The sequence below is a fragment of the Notolepis coatsorum genome, assembly GCF_963971535.1.
Source record: "Notolepis coatsorum genome assembly, chromosome: 6".
Classification (NCBI taxonomy): Eukaryota; Metazoa; Chordata; class Actinopteri; order Aulopiformes; family Paralepididae; genus Notolepis; species Notolepis coatsorum.
The window spans coordinates 163,419,055-163,436,449 of record NC_140170.1 but is presented as its reverse complement, the minus strand read 5'-3'; the positions used below and the strand labels follow the sequence as shown (position 1 = coordinate 163,436,449).

General features: G+C 45.7%; 1 protein-coding gene across 1 annotated transcript in view; it reads left to right on the top strand.

The window, feature by feature from the left end:
* adamts9 (ADAM metallopeptidase with thrombospondin type 1 motif, 9) overlaps positions 1-17,395 on the top strand; it is a 110,068-nt gene that overhangs the window by 61,451 nt on the left and 31,222 nt on the right. Inside the window, 3 exon segments of the mRNA XM_084315798.1 lie at positions 2,701-2,865; positions 3,746-3,907; positions 8,837-8,956. Coding sequence (XP_084171924.1) covers positions 2,701-2,865; positions 3,746-3,907; positions 8,837-8,956 — 447 coding nt within the window.

Here is a 17,395-nt window from a genome sequence, read left to right as displayed (position 1 = left end):
TTCAGTCCTGTTCTCATTCTAGCAGCCTATATACCTCTCTGTTTCAGTCCTGTTCTCATTCTAGCAGCCTCTATACCTTTCTGTTTCAGTCCTGTTCTCATTCCAGCAGCCTCTATACCTCTCTGTTTCAGTCCTGTTCTCATTCCAGCAGCCTCTATACCTTTCTGTTTCAGTCCTGTTCTCATTCTAGCAGCCTATATACCTCTCTGTTTCAGTCCTGTTCTCATTCTAGCAGCCTCTATACCTCTCTGTTTCAGTCCTGTTCTCATTCTAGCAGCCTCTATATCTCTCTGTTTCAGTCCTGTTCTCATTCTAGCAGCCTCTATACCTCTCTGTTTCAGTCATGTTCTCATTCTAGCAGCCTCTATATCTCTCTGTTTCAGTCCTGTTCTCATTCTAGCAGCCTCTATATCTCTCTGTTTCAGTCCTGTTCTCATTCTAGCAGCCTCTATACCTCTCTGTTTCAGTCCTGTTCTCATTCTAGCAGCCTATATACCTCTCTGTTTCAGTCCTGTTCTCATTCTAGCAGCCTATATACCTCTCTGTTTCAGTCCTGTTCTCATTCTAGCAGCCTCTATACCTCTCTGTTTCAGTCCTGTTCTCATTCTAGCAGCCTCTATATCTCTCTGTTTCAATCCTGTTCTCATTCTAGCAGCCTCTATATCTCTGTTTCAGTCCTGTTCTCATTCTAGCAGCCTCTATACCCCTCTGTTTCAGTCCTGTTCTCATTCTAGCAGCCTCTATACCTCTCTGTTTCAGTCCTGTTCTCATTCTAGCAGCCTCTATACCCCTCTATTTCAGTCCTGTTCTCATTCTAGCAGCCTCTATACCTCTCTGTTTCAGTCCTGTTCTCATTCTAGCAGGGACAAAAGGGAATGTGTGTGTTACGTGTGTGAAATTTGTACAGTAGGTCCCAGTAAGAATTGCAATCAGTGTGTACTGTGTATTTACACTATCCTAATGTTGCTTTGTAGCTTAAAAAAAAAAAAAGCAATTTAAATCAGAATATGTTCCATTCCATGTCTGACTATTTCTGAATCTATTGACCATTTAATGTTTGGTTACTATTGTATTGGGCTTCTAGTCTTCTACTGAACTTATTGTGAATTATTGTGAATCACAAGGAAAGAAGATATTACCTACCTGGGTTCCATCCTAGAGGCAAATCTTTCCTGTGACAAAATGGCATCCAATGTAATAAAAAAAAGTCAACCAACGAACTCGTTTCTTGTACCGGATCTCCTCACTGGTAAACAAGAATACCCTGAAGACTCTAGCAGGAGCACTCATTCAAGGGTACTACGACTATGCTTGCACCTCATGGTACCAAAGCACCTCAAAGGCGCTAAAAACAAAATTACAAACATCTCAAAACAAACTGGTCAGACTACTGCTTGACCTTACTCCTAGAACCCACCTCACCCCTGCCCACTTTGACAACCTAGGATGGCTTAGAGTAGACGACAGAGTACAGCAACTTGCAATGGGCCTGGTCTACAAGATACACTACACGACCAAGGTACCCATGTACATGACTAAATACTTCCCAAAGGTCAGTGAATACCACGATCACAACACCAGAGGGAGCTCCACAAATCATGTTAAACCCAGATTCGGCTCAAACAAGGGACTAAACACGTTTCGCAATTATGCCACATCAATGTGGAACGCCCTACCCAAAGCTGTAAAGGAATGTGAATCACTACCCACTTTCAAAAACACTCTCAAAAAACACCTAAGGGAGACTGCAACTCGAAACTGGCCCCTGTAAATGTCCGAACACAACCCCCGCCAACACCCCCCCCCCCCCCCCACTCCTACCCCCCCCCCCCCCCCCCCCCCCCAACCACCTCCAATGTACAGTCCCACCCCCACCTACCCAATCCAATGTACAGTTTCTACGCCTAATGTATATACTCTTTTCTTTCTGGACTCTTTTTGTATCACAAATACAGTACTGTAATTGCAAATCTGGTATGTCATAAATGTATAGATGTAGCAGTACTGTCTATCTGTATGTCATGTATGTCATATATGTTACGATGAATTGGAAATGGGGGACCCTGGTGGAAACAAGACGAAAGTCTTTCTCTGGTCTGCATCCCCTTAACAATTGTATGTATTGAGCTGTACTGCACTGTACCCATTCTGCAATCTGTTAATAAAGTTTTCATTCATTCATTCATTCATAGGGTTTGGGCTAGACTATACTTAATAAATAGAATTGCATTATTTACAATATAAAAATATAAAATGCCTTTTTTTCATTAGCGAAAACTAGACAAAAATCATCAGTTTTCTGCGACTAAATCTAGACAAAAACAAAAAAGACTAAATCGAGACTAACACTGACTAAGACTAAAATGCTCAGACATTTAGTTGAGTAAAACTGACTAAACGAAAAATAAATGCAGATGACTGATGAAAACGAAAAAGGAGCACTTGACACATGTTAAAACTAAAATGAAAATATCTGCCAAAATTAACACTGCTCACAGCTGAACTACAGAAACCACACTATGTACATATTTCACATGAATCACTTGTTGATTAGATCAACTATTAGTCAACTAAGCGTTTCTCCGCCGTGGACAGTGTTTGTTTTGTTATGCGTGGCAGTATGCTCATCAGTTCGTACTGGGTGTGTGTGTGTGCGTGTGCGTGTGCGTGTGTGTGTGTATGTGTGTGTGTGTATTGCAGTGCTCCCAGAGTTGTGGCGGGGGCACTCGTCGTCGAGGAGCAGTGTGCGGGAAGTCGTCCGAAGCCGGGAGCGACGAGACCAAATGTAACCAGAGGGAGAAAGTGACCGTCCAGCCCTGCAACGAGTTCCTCTGTCCACAATGGAAGACCGGCGAGTGGTCTGTGGTCAGTTCGGTTTGCTCTTAATTCACAGTTACCTCTCGGTCCCCCCTCTGGAAGGCTCCGACTTGAGGGGAACAAAGATCAAGTGAACATGATCACATCATCATTATTACACAAGTGTGTTTTTACACTCACATTCTTACCTTAAATCAGACGTGTTCTCGCCACTTCGTGCCGTAGATCGAACAATTACAACGCAAGGTAAAGAGTGTGAGAACATCGCAGTTTGTGAATCCGAGGTAATGTGCATAGTTGGTCCATATGTGTGTGTGTGTGAGAGGGAGACCTTCTGGTGGTTATGTACTGTAACTGAGTTTACTTACTCAATGCAAAGTGGAACCGCGCCAAACGTAAACAGTTTTGGGCCGGCAATGATCTGGGTCAAAAGTGAAATCCCGGTGTGGATAATGCTGCATCTCAGCTCGGGGAGAGACCCTATACTACCCTACCCTACCCTACCCTACCCTACCCTACCCTACCCTACCCTACCCTACCCTACCCTACCCTACCCTACCCTAGGCCGTGTTTCCCGGGGTACCGGACCAGTGTTTTTAGGGTAACGTCAGAATCAAGCACCTCATAGTTACTCTCTGTAGACCAAGCAGCCTGCAAGGCCTTCGGCCCGCATTCCAAACATACTTCTATTCTCCCATGTGGTGCTCCAAACACAAACACCCACACTGTACTGTACACGCGTGTACTGTAGTCACACACATACACACCAAAAAACTGCCCATGCTGTGTTGGTTGGTTCGTGATCATAATTAGCTCTTGTTGTGCAATCTTACTTACCTACCCACATACACATTCGTTTTTACTATTAAACCTATAATGATCAGAAGATCCGTCTACGATATAATTGATGAATTATGTGTCCTTTCAGTGCCTGGTGACGTGTGGGAAGGGCTACAAGCACCGGCAGACCTGGTGTCAGTTTGGAGAGGATCGTCTCGACGACCGCTTCTGTGATACGTCCAAACCTGAGTCCGTGCAGATATGCCAGCAGCAAGAGTGTGCCTCCTGGCAGGTCGGCCCCTGGGGACAGGTGAGTCTCTCTTGGGTGTCAGGTGATCACCTCCTGGTCCAATCGTGTTTCAAGGTCACTTTTGATGGACATGTGTCACGACCAATAGTATATACTGTATCTTTTTTATTTATTTTTTTGCCTCTCTCTCTTTCCTCTCATCCCCCAATTTAGTCGTTATGCCAATTCCCTTCCTTGTCGTTGCGCGCATTGCCCTATTGTCGGTCTGAGGAGGGTGTAGATTAGCACACGCTGCCCTACTGTCGGTCTGGGGAGGGTATAGACTATGACATACTGCCCTACTGTCGGTCTGGGGAGGGTGTAGACTATGACATGCTGCCCTACTGTCGGTCTGGGGAGGGTGTAGACTATGACATGCTGCCCTACTGTCGGTCTGGGGAGGGTGTACACTACCACATGCTGCCCTACTGTCGGTCTGGGGAGGGTGTAGACTATGACATGCTGCCCTACTGTCGGTCTGGGGAGGGTGTAGAGTACCACATGCTGCCCTACTGTCGGTCTGGGGAGGGTGTAGACTATCACATGCTGCCCTACTGTTGGTCTGCAGGGTGTAGACTATGACATGCTGCCCTACTGTCGGTCTGGGGAGGGTGTAGAGTACCACATGCTGCCCTACTGTCGGTCTGGGGAGGGTGTAGAGTACCACATGCTGCCCTACTGTCGGTCTGGGGAGGGTGTAGACTATCACATGCTGCCCTACTGTCGGTCTGGGGAGGGTGTGTAGACTATCACATGCTGCCCTACTGTCGGTCTGGGGAGGGTGTGTAGACTATGACATGCTGCCCTACAGTCGGTCTGGGGAGGGTGTGTAGACTATGACATGCTGCCCTACTGTCGGTCTGGGGAGGGTGTGTAGACTATGACATGCTGCCCTACTGTCGGTCTGGGGAGGGTGTGTAGACTATGACATGCTGCCCTACAGTCGGTCTGGGGAGGGTGTGTAGACTATGACATGCTGCCCTACAGTCGGTCTGGGGAGGGTGTGTAGACTATGACATGCTGCCCTACTGTCGGTCTGGGGAGGGTGTGTAGACTATCACATGCTGCCCTACTGTCGGTCTGGGGAGGGTGTGTAGACTATGACATGCTGCCCTACTGTCGGTCTGGGGAGGGTGTAGAACTACCACATGCCTCCTCCGATACACGAGTCGCCAGCCTCTTCTTTTCACCTGACAACAAGGAGTTTCACTGGGAGAACGTAAGTCATGCTATTTCCCCCAGATCCCCTCCCTGCTGAACAGGCCGACCAGTAGGAGTCGCTGTTTGTAATGACCAGGACTCATACCCCACCGGCTTCCCACTTGCAAACACTGACAATTGTGTTCTTGAATTCTGGGTCGTGCGTCCTCAGAAATCCACTCGGCACATACTGTCGTGATTATATACATCTGTGGTTTATTCAGTCCTGTATTATAAAATGAGGTAATGCTTCAGTCGAAGCCTTTTAAGAAGCTATTTCTACTATTGTTGATGATAAATAGCCATTGGGTTCGGTTTAAAGCAGGAATGTCCAGTTGGATTGGAGGCAGCAGCGCGCTGGCCGACGCTTGTAAATGTTGTTACTTCATGCCATGAGCTCTCCCCAGATGTAGACCAATGACAGGATAGATCCCCTGTTCACTTGCCTGTTTAGACAGATTGCTAGCACTGCCAACGTAAGCACGTCAACTCCGCCGACAAATGTGTGCAGTCGTCCCCCTCCACATGTTAACGCCGGAGACATGATGTAGATGTGATGTAGTGAAATAGACTATAGGATATACAAAGGCAGCGTTGCAACACGAAGGCGCATCTACTGCATACGTGTGCATGTGCAGAACGCCAACCAGCGACCCCACCCCCACCCAAAAAATGTGAGAGATTCCTGCGCCCCTGTACCATTGGAGGACGCCCTCGCGCTAAACGTATATTTGAAGCTATTTAATGAAGCGTGGGTGAATGGTAGCTGAAGCCGCTGCCACACAAGTTTGACCTGGTTTCATCGGAACCAGCGAGGCAGAAGACGGGACAGTGCTGGCTAGTGTGTGTGTGTGTGTGTGTGTGTGGGTGTGGGTGTGTGTGTGTGTGTGTGTGTGTGTGTGTGTGTGGGTGTGGGTATGCGTGTGCGTGTGTGTGTGTGTGTGTGTGTGTGTGTACCCACTGACTTGGCTACAGTGCGGAGGGAAAAGGAATGGTGTAAAGTAGATGAGTTACTCATGCATCATGATCTCTATCTGCTTGGCAGTGGGCTGAGGAGGCTCACCGGGGGGACAGAGGGAAGCTGCTCTTTTCTTTCTTTGTGTTGTTGTTGAGTTTGAGTTACTGATTTCTTTTTTGGGGGGTTGGGGGGGGGTATGTATGTAGGCTTAAAATGAACATGTTTTCTTTTTTGCCAGACCTGGAGGGACTGACCGACTGACTGACTGACTGACTGACTGACTGACTGACTGACTGACTGACTGACTGACTGACTGGTTGACTGACTGACCGACTGACTGACTGACTGACTGACTGACTGACTGACTGACTGACTGACTGACTGACTGACTGACTGGTTGACTGACTGACTGGCTGACTGACTGACTGACTGACTGACTGACTGACTGACTGACTGACTGACTGACTGACTGACTGACTGACTGACTGACTGACTGACTGACTGACTGACTGACTGACTGACTGACTGACTGACTGACTGACTGACTGACTGACTGACTGAGGACTGCAGGAGACATCAGAGCCACAACGAGCCACACAAACCAGTGGAAAACGCATATTTAGTGTATAATAGTGGAACGTATGAGCAAAATGGCTACTTTGGTTGAGGCAAAATTCATTTAAATGGAGCCTAGCTGGTAGCGTAGTAGGCTACCCATTATGTTGCACTTTACTGTTACATTTGCACTCTGGTTGGATGCCAAACTTCTTTTCGTACTGTATTTGTGCCTCCGGCTTGGCCGGTCGTCATACTGACACAATTGGCAGTGTCAGTAGGTGGGAAGCCGGTGGGTGGTATCCTGGTCGTTGTAAACAGCGACTCCTACAGGTCGGTCAGGGCGCCTGCACAGTGCGGGAAGGATCTGGTGAAGGTAGTGTGATCCTCCCACGCATTACACCTCCCCAGTGAGAGTCCTCGCTGTCAGGTGAAAAGAGGCTGCTGGCTGTCTCCTATGTATCGGAGGAAGCATCTGATAGACTTCAGGGCTCCCTAGACCGGCAAGTAGGGGGAAAATGCACGCAATGACCAGGAAGGGGAAGGGGGAATTGGCATAACAACTAAAATTGGGATGGGAGAAAAATACAAAAAAATAGGAGGAGAAAAAGTAGATACAAAATAAAGATAGATGCGTTTATAGTTAAGCCTATAGATATGTTTCTCGTCCACGTCAGACTCAGTGTGCGCGCGCATCAAGGCGGCAAAAAGGAACGTAATCCTGGTCAGAACAACGGGGCGGACTACAATATATTAGAGCTGCCGCGGTATTGATGTTTTCCTTACCGCACAAATTTGCGAAATATTTCCTACCGCTGCGGTTATTACCGCACACACACACAAAAAAAAAGTTTGAATGCATTTTTTTTGTAGTCTACTCTTTATAGCATATAGCCTGCCTCTAGTCTAAATGTCTATCTTTAGAGGATGACTTTGCAGCATGAATATTGTTTGGGATTCGGCATGCACGCATTCGTTAAAAGTGAAACACGGATTCGAAGTATCCCCTCTGTGTCGCGGGCAGGGGTGGTAGCGGCGCGCCCGCCGGTTACCCCCCGACCCTTTCTTCTTCTTATTATTATTATAACGTTACTACTTATGATTACAAAGGCATTCGTTTTGTGGCATTACGTTATATAGTTACACGTTCGTATTTACCGGACCATAGCAAGGCAAGCGTTACTCAATTCATATCTCAGTTCCTTTCTTTGCTCAGAGCGTGCAGAGTTGTACCCATTCTGCGGTCTGTTAATAAAGTTTTCAATCAGACAAGTGTATAGAACGAAGGGCTTTTATTATAACATTTCGTTGCAGTAAAATCATTATGCCTCGTTCCCTGAGGAGCGACGGTACGTCGGTAATCCACTCCGGTCTCCGGTGGGAGCTAACGTATATTAGCCGTGTTGTGACTGAGCTCTGATCAATGGCTGAGATTCAGGAAGTAAAAGCACTGCAAGACGATCCAACGTGTGACGCGTCTCTCTTCTGACCAATCAGTGGTCTGCAATGTTTCACATGACTTTTCTGGTACCCAATAGGGTCGCTTGGAACCTCGATAGAGGAGTAGGGTATATCTGCAGAGCCGCAAGCCCAACGAGAGAAGGGTACTTTATTATTATAAAAAAAAAAACAGCGGTGACGCGGTATTCAGCCTACTCTTGCGGTGGGCGTGATGTAACAGCGATACCGCGGTAATGCGGTAAACGCGGCAGCTCTACAATATATTTGTATTTGTTAGCCATGCTAGCGATCTAAAAACAATCAATCCATGCCAAAGCTAGACGTGTAAAAGGTGAAAGACTCACACTCACAGCCATGCTGATTTTGGTAAAATGACATCCAGCCGTTTTCGTTTGAAACAACTTTTTAGTCAGGGGAGTGTCATGGTTTCTCCATAGAGCCCCGCTGTACTTCATTTGGAGCAGCAGCTCGCGCAGGTCCGAGGAGGCTTAGTCACGTGACACAGTTGGTATTGCTGATTGGCTCGACCATGGTATGTTTATAAACAAGAAACAGGTCTATAGTGAAGCTCATAGTTAAGCTTATAGTCAAGCCTGTAGTTAAGCTTGTAGTTAAGTCTATAGTTAAGCCTATAGTTAAGCCTATAGTTAAGTTTATAGTTAAGCCTATAGTTAAGTCTAGTTTTTCTCAACCTTCCTTTGTCTTCTCCTCCATTCTCCCCTCTTCCGCCTCCCTTCCCTCGCCCCCCCCCCCCCTCTCTCTCTCTCTGAACCCAGTGCACTACCTCATGTGGACAAGGCTACCAGATGCGAGCGGTGAAGTGTGTGGTGGGCTCCTATGGCTCCGTCATGGATGACACTGAATGTAATGCTGCCACGCGTCCCACTGACACTCAGGTAAGACTAGGGCTACCGTGAGACAACACACTCTGACACACACACACACACACACACACACACACACACACACACGCACACACACACACACACACACACACACACACACACACTCTGACACACACTCTGACACACACACACACTCTGACACACACACACACTCACACTCTGACACACACACACACTCTGACACACACACACACACACACGCACACACACACACACACACACACACACACACACACACACACACACACACACACACACACACACACACAGAAGCATATATATACTGTATATATATATATGTGCACACAGTATATATCGATATAAACTGGATTTATTATCACCTGGTCTCAATAAAGCCTTGTCTAGTCTAGACTGGTCTGAGGAGCAGGAGTAGGGGGTCTGCACACCGAGCAGCTCTATCCCCAGATGGAGGCACATAGCTTGGATTATCTCTCTTCAGCAGGACACCTCCCTACAGAGGTGTGGGAGGACTGCATGGCAGAGGGGTCTCTTTCTCTTGGGGGGGTGGGGGGGGTGGTGATGGCAGCGGGGGCAAGCCGAGCTGGCACTGGTCCCGTACGGACAGAACCGCTAACGGGCATCGGGCCATGGGGCACAGATGAGGAAGCAGCGGAAATGGTTCCAGGATTATTCCTGGAATCATGATCACACCTTGGTTATGCAAGAGATTCATTCGACCTGCCAGAAGTGATGCTCGTCTGCACTGGCCAGATTCACTAACCTGCCAATGAAATCAATCAAATTCTGCAGCACTGAATACATGGCATAATAATGAACGTTGTTACTCAGCTGAAAGAGTTGTATCCTTCCCGCTGACTTGTCATAGCGTTCAGCTAAATAACTAAATGTAAAATGTACAATGTAAATGAGCTGCAGCGTGACTGTACCCACTATCTAAGATGCGTGGTGCAACGGTGCGGCATAGCTACACCATGAACGGCAAACGAAAATCTAAATTCTCCCCCTGGAGATGGACATTATCGGTTGAGGCGACAAATAAACATAAGCACTGTCGCCTACTATAACAAACGTGCAGAATACATTTCAACAGGAATGTGGGTAAATAAACATACCGTAACGTACCAAACCGCTTTGGACTATATACCCTCACAAGAAATATGTTGGAGCTGGTTGGAGTACACACAGTAACACAACACCAGGGGATTCTGATTGAACACAAAAGCAGAAATAGTATACACCTCCTGTCTGTCGTCCCTTGTAAATACATAAAACAAAGGTAGAGCGGCCATCTGGTAGTTGGAAAGTTCCCAGTTCGATTCCCCACTCCTCCTGGGCAGCGTGTCGAAGTGTCCTTGAGCAAGACACTTAACCCCTAACTAATAATAATTATTATTTTTATTTATATAGCGCTTTTCAATAACCCAAAGACGCTGACAATAAGCAAAACAAAGAACAGAGAAACATAGAACCACAGGGAAATAAGCAACAGTATGAATACACAAGACCAATGAGCAGGTTGGCACCTTGCGTGGGCACTTTGGATAAAAGCTGTTATATAAATGCACCATTTACCATTTTACCATTCGGTTTTCTACCCGATAGCCAACCAGCCCCTTGATCAACATCTCTCACCTTGACACACAGGCAACCGCGCTGAAAGATGATTGCGTCACGCGCGGGTTTTGCGGGTATTATTGCGGATATGTTTCGCAAACACATTACGATTCTGTTCCAGGGTACAGTCCGCTGCATCTGGCAGCCTCCAACGTCCCCGCTTGGTCTCCTCAGGCACATATCCAGTGTTTGGGAAAGGAATGCAGACAGAGGAATTGTCATTGTATACTGTATGCCTCCCGACACAATGGAAAGCACATTGGAGAACGTGACCTGCGTTATAATTCTATGTGCATTGGAATGAGCACACTGGGATAAGCCGGAAGCCTGGAGTCTGTAGGGTTTTCATTATATTTGACATATTATTCCCGGGACGGCCCGGAAACGGCGATCTACACTTTAGTTGCCACTTTATTAGGCGAGGGAGTGGAACCGGGTGTGGTCCTCTGCCGTCTCACATGTTGTTCAGCGATGCTCTTCTGGGTTCAACGGTTGTAAAGTTGTTTGAGTTACCGTCATCTTCCCGTCAGCTTGAACCAGTCTGGCCATCCTCCTCTGATCTCTCTCGTTAACGGCATCTTTGGCCACAGAACTGAGAATGCTGTTTTTCTCTCACCATTCTCTGTAAACCCCAGAGACCGTTGTTTGTAAGAATCCCAGGGAATCAGCTGCTTCTGAGATACTCAAACCAGCCTGTCTCACGACAATCATTCCACGGTCAGAGTCACTCGGATCACATGTCCTCCCCCCCCATTGTGATCTGAACAACCACTGACCGCATTGACCGTGTCTGCATGCGTCCATGCGTCAAGTGGCTGCCACATGATCGGCCGGATTACATATTTGCCTATTAATGCGCAGGTGTACAAAGGTGCCTGATGAAGTGGCTACTGAGTGTACATGTAAACAGATACAAGTTCTCCGTTAGAAGGAGAAAGGTTTCCCATACAGTACATGTAGCTTAACATATTCGACCATGCTGACGATATCTCTTAATAATGTCAATGGCTCCTATGCTGGCTTAAGTGCCTGGATTTAATTTACTGCCAGCTGTCCCAGACATCGAATAACACAATCACAGGGGCTGCAACAGGCCATGATGAATCAGCCACACCATGATATATACATAAATCTCCATTTCCTCCTCCCACGATTTTACGCTCTTACACCAGAAAATACAATACATGTGCATTAAGTGAAAAGCACACACTGTAGCAAGACCCCGTCTTCTCATCTCACCTCTGCAAACCAAGCGCAATTTTCCATGGTATCACGTATTAAAAAAAAAACACAAATCCTTAATAAGTGTGGCCGTTAGCGTCTACTCCTGTTAAAGTAGGGTTCTCACCCTCTGTCTTGCCTCAGTTGAACTTGAGGGACAATGAATGAAGGGCTGGGCGTTGTGCGGTCAAATGATCGACATGGAGAGTTCACGGCATAGCCTGCCGTCGATGATCATCAAGCTGTGTGTTTCAATGGCTTTACAAATATAACAAAATCTAGATAGCCCGGCACATGTCGACTATAAAAAGTCAGTCAAGCAGTTGTGACAGACTCGGGGGTGTTTTGAGCTGTCACCAGATTGGAATTAATAAAAATACACACGGCACAAAGTAGAAGCAGGTTTAACAGCAGCTTTATTGCTGTTTAGGGGGAAAGGAGAGGTTAGTCAGCCAGTCGGTAATTCTTGAGAATCCTTTTTGTCCGTTAACGGGGTTCGATACACATTGAGCGGTTCTCATACGGGCGGGGGATGATCCGGGAGAAGAGACGTCGGGCAAGCAGGGGTCGATGCACATGCAGGTTCTCAGACGATTGGGGGTTATGGCACACAGCGGGGTCCTCCTTCCAAAAGTATATAAACACAGCATGGGGTCACACAGACAATAATCTTCCTCCTCCTCTTCTCTCTCTCTCTTCTCTTACTCACTTCGCCTCAGCTGCTCCAATGATTCTTTCTCTCTGTCTCCATTTTCTATGCTGCTTGATTGTGTGTTGATTGCGCTCACCTGTCCCGTGCGCGTCTGGCACAGGTGCGCTGCATTGGCGCTGATGCGCTCTGCTCTGCCGGGAGTCTCCTCGGATTCCCTAATATGGGCATATGCCCCAGTACCTTGGCCGATACATAGCGGCCTTCTAGTACCACGCCAGCCGGTCTGCCACACTGTGTTTATCAGATATTATTATGCAGCAATTTAATTAATCTGTCTATCATCTAAACTCCAGGAATCGCATTATCGCAGACTCAAGCCTGTTGCCAACTTTACTGAAGCAATCTTACATTATGCTAGCCCTAGACTTCTAACCTCTTCCACGCCTCCATTGTACCAAGAAATACAGTGACATATCATGCGGCATTGTTGCAAGTTCAGAAACTGTTCAAAGTACTATACAGTAATTCATGTAGGCTAATGTAATACTAATGTAATACTTGATTGCCACTAAGAGGAATTGCAGGGACATATCAGTATTAGAAGAAGATGGTGTAGAAGGATGACTTGCCAGGCGTGTATCTCAGGTGTACCTGGGAGTGTTGGAACCCTTTATATGGAATGTATGAACAGCTTAACATGTTTTGTACTGTACCTGTATTTGTTCTGGTCATTCAGTATCTGTGTCAGCCAATATGGTGGTGAAACATTGCATATCATTACCAGCACTCAAGAAAACACATACATCCCTACATAGTATAGTATATCAACCTGTTGTTTAAAAACACATCCCTACATCTCTACATGGTATATCAACCTGTTGTTTAAAACACATCCATACATCTCTACATGGTGTATCAACCTGTTGTTTAAAACACATCCATACATCTCTACATGGTATATCAACCTGTTGTTTAAAACACATCCATACATCTCTACATGGTATATCAACCTGTTGTTTAAAACACATCCATACATCTCTACATGGTGTATCAACCTGTTGTTTAAAACACATCCATACATCTCTACATGGTGTATCAACCTGTTGTTTAAAACACATCCATACATCTCTACATGGTGTATCAACCTGTTGTTTAAAACACATCCATACACAGGGTTCCCACGGTACCTGGAAAACATGGAATACATTTTTTTATTTTCCAGGTATGGAAAAGTCATGGAAACTGAGCAAAAGTGAACACTTACATGGAAATAGAAACAGTTGTCCTGGACATTTTTATTGGATGATGTGTAAAATAGTAATAAAATTAAACTATTGAGCACAGAATTAAGATGAGTTTATAAAAACCCTTTACATGTGAACAGCTTTTACTGTAATGCAGGCAACTTGGTGATATGGACTTTAAAAGTATAGTTTCGGATTGGTGGACTTCAGGAATAATAACGTAACGTTACTCGCGATCTCAATAGAAGGGTCAAAGTATGCATTTCCCAGCCAACATGGGAGCCTTGACATCTACAGTGAAACTTCTTATGCAAGTTTATCCTCATATGTAAGTACCGGTAGCTGTGTTTTAACTGTGTGCTAAACCTGGGTTTATCAACGTTAGTTAGTAAGTAAGCAGTGCAATCTTGCTAACTAGCTAGCAACCTGAATTTGAGTTTGTTTTGAATTTGGATTTGTTAATGATGGTTAGCAAGCACATGGAGTGCAATCTTGCTAGCCAACATTCAGTTTGCTAACTAACTAGCTAGTGTTGGCTAGCTTGCATTGCTAGCTAACTACCAATACATTTTCACATTAGGCTGTGACATTACTTCTATACAAGTTGACATGAATAGTCTAGTCTTTATCAATTTTGTAACATTCATTATTATCAACCTTTAGCTATTTTGTGATTTTTCGTTTTTTTCTTTAAAAAAATTATACTACTAAATAGGAACATTTGGGTGAGATTTTTTTTTAAATCATTGATCATGCCTAGACTGATTCTATACATCTATACTGTTAAGCTAAGCTTACTAGTGGGGTTGCTGTACTGAGGAACCACAGGGGAACCAGCCTTATGTTTTCCCTTTTAGGTTCATTAGTTTGATTTACAAAAGCTTTTACAGAGTAAGAGTAGGCATACTACCCCTTCTACATAAGACTCATAATCTAATAAGACTAATAATGAAGGAAAGAGGGAGGAGGAAGAGAAGAGGGGCGAAGATGAAAGAGGAGAAGAAGAGGAGGATAAGAGAGTAGAGGATGACAGAGGAAAAGGGAGAAGAGTAGAGAGGAGTTGAGAAGAGTAGGAAGAGAAGACAGGAGCGGACATAAGAGGGGAGGTGTGGAGAGAAGAGGACAGGATGAGATAGAGGAGTGGAAGAGAGAACATATATCAATCCCAGTGCTCATGTGTTTCAAAGTTCCAGTTCAATAAATTGTTGTTAATCTACAGCTTGTTATTTATTTATTTATCTATTATTTCATGCATTGATATTATCAATAAGACATCATCTCTAAGCATTTACAATGTAGACTTGACTGGCACATCTTTTAAATCAAGTAAGTAGTCAGGTGTCCTAGGGGGTTGTGTGTGTGAGGGGAGGGGGGCGCGGATGGGGGCGGGAAGCTTCAGGGGCCTATAGATCATCACTTAATATGGTACCTGGAAAATCAGGAGGTAGCATGGATAAAAATGTCAAGGCAAGAGTGGGAACCCTGATACATCTCTACATAGCATACTGTATCAACCTGTTGTTTAAAACACATCCATACATCTCTACATGGTGTATCAACCTGTTGTTTAAAACACATCCATACATCTCTACATGGTGTATCAACCTGTTGTTTAAAACACATCCATACATAGTATACTGTATCACCCTGTTGTTTAAAACACATCCATAGATCCCTACATGGCATATCACCGTGCCTCACCCTTTGCATCCAATAGATTTTTGGAAGGCCAAATTAACCATTTTCACATGCTGGAGGCCGTCACTGGCTTGGGGTTGAATGTGAGGTGTGTGTGTGCGTGTGTGCATGTGTGCATGTGTGCATGTGTGCGTGTGTGCGTGTGTGTGTGTGTATGCGTGTGTGTGTGTACGTGTGTGTGTGTGTGTATGTGTGTGAAGTGACTTCTCTCTCTGTCTCACGCACATGCTAACATACTGTGGGCTTGGTGTGGGGTAGAGGTGGGGGAGGGGCAGGGGAGGGCTGAGCTTGCAGACTGAGGATGAGGCCCCTCCAGTCAGAGTCAGTGACCCTGAAGCAGTCACTTCACCTCGCTGTGATTCCAGCCAGCCATCCATGAAGTGAGCCACCACCACCAGTACACCCCACCACCACCCGCCCGCCACCCAGCCGCCATGCCACGATCTGGGGGAAGAACACAGCCGCCATGCTGTGGTCTGGGGGAAAAACCAGGCTGTGGTCTGGGGGAAGAACCATGCTGTGGTCTGGGGGAAGAACCATGCTGTGGTCTGGGGGAAGAACCATGCTGTGGTCTGGGGGAAGAACCATGCTGTGGTCTGGGGGAAAAACCAGGCTGTGGTCTGGGGGAAGAACCATGCTGTGGTCTGGGGGAAGAACCATGCTGTGGTCTGGGGGAAGAACCATGCTGCCATGCCTAAAATTGGTAGGATGGATGCTGGAGAATGGAGCTCTGGGAGAATCAGAAAAGGATTTATCCGCCAATTTTCATGGAATGTTATTAATGTTATTACGATACATGTAGTTCAGTTACTAGTTTAACTGTAGTTCTGTTGTATTTGGGTGTAGTTGGGTGGTAGTTTAACAACATTTTAATCTGTATTTGGTCAGAGTTTAAGTAGTTCATTACAAGTTACATATTGTCCTGTTGTAACGAGCCTTGTGGTGTTCAGGCTTGACACGGACTAAAACAAATAATTCCAAGGTCCACACAAACAATTTCAATAAACAGTTGCGGTTTATTGATTCAAAAGTACAAGTCCGATAGGCAAAAGAGTGGTCAAAATACAGTCCAAGGTCAAAACAGAGAGATAAGGGGAGAGAGATACAAGGAGAGAGATACGAGGGGAGAGATACGAGGAGAGCCATACGAGGAGATATATACACAGAGAGATAAGAGGAGAGATACAAGGAGAGAGATAAGAGGAAAGAGTTATGATGAGAGAGATGAGAGATATGAGAAGAGAGATACAAGGAGACATACGAGGAGATTAAGCGGAGAGATACAAGGAGAGAAATACGAGGAGAGAGATACGAGGAGAGAGATACAAGGAGATTAAGCGGAGAGATACAAGGAGAGAAATACGAGGAGAGAGATACGAGGAGAGAGATACGAAGAGAGAGATACGAGGAGAGAGATACAAGGAGATTACGCGGAGAGATACAAGGAGAGAAATACGAGGAGAGAGATACGAGGAGAGAGATACGAGGAGAGAGATACAAGGAGACATACGAGGAGATTAAGCGGATAGATACAAGGAGAGAAATACGAGGAGAGAGATACAAGGAGACATACGAGGAGATTAAGCGGAGAGATACAAGGAGAGAAATACGAGGAGAGAGATACAAGGAGATTAAGCAGAGAGATACAAGGAGAGAAATACGAGGAGAGAGATACAAGGAGATTAAGCGGAGAGATACAAGGAGAGAAATACGAGGAGAGAGATACGAGGAGAGAGATACGAGGAGAGAGATACAAGGAGACATATGAGGAGATTAAGAGGAGAGATACAAGGAGAGAAATACGAGGAGAGAGATACAAGGAGAGAAATATGAGGAGAGAGATACGAGGAGAGAGATACAAGCAGACATTCGAGAAGAGCGATAAGCGGAGAGATACAAGGAGAGACATACGAGGAGAGAGATAAGAGGAGAGCGATAAGCGGAGAGATACAAGGAGAGAAATACGAGGAGAGAGATACGAGGAGAGAGATACAAGGAGAGAAATACGAGGAGAGAGAT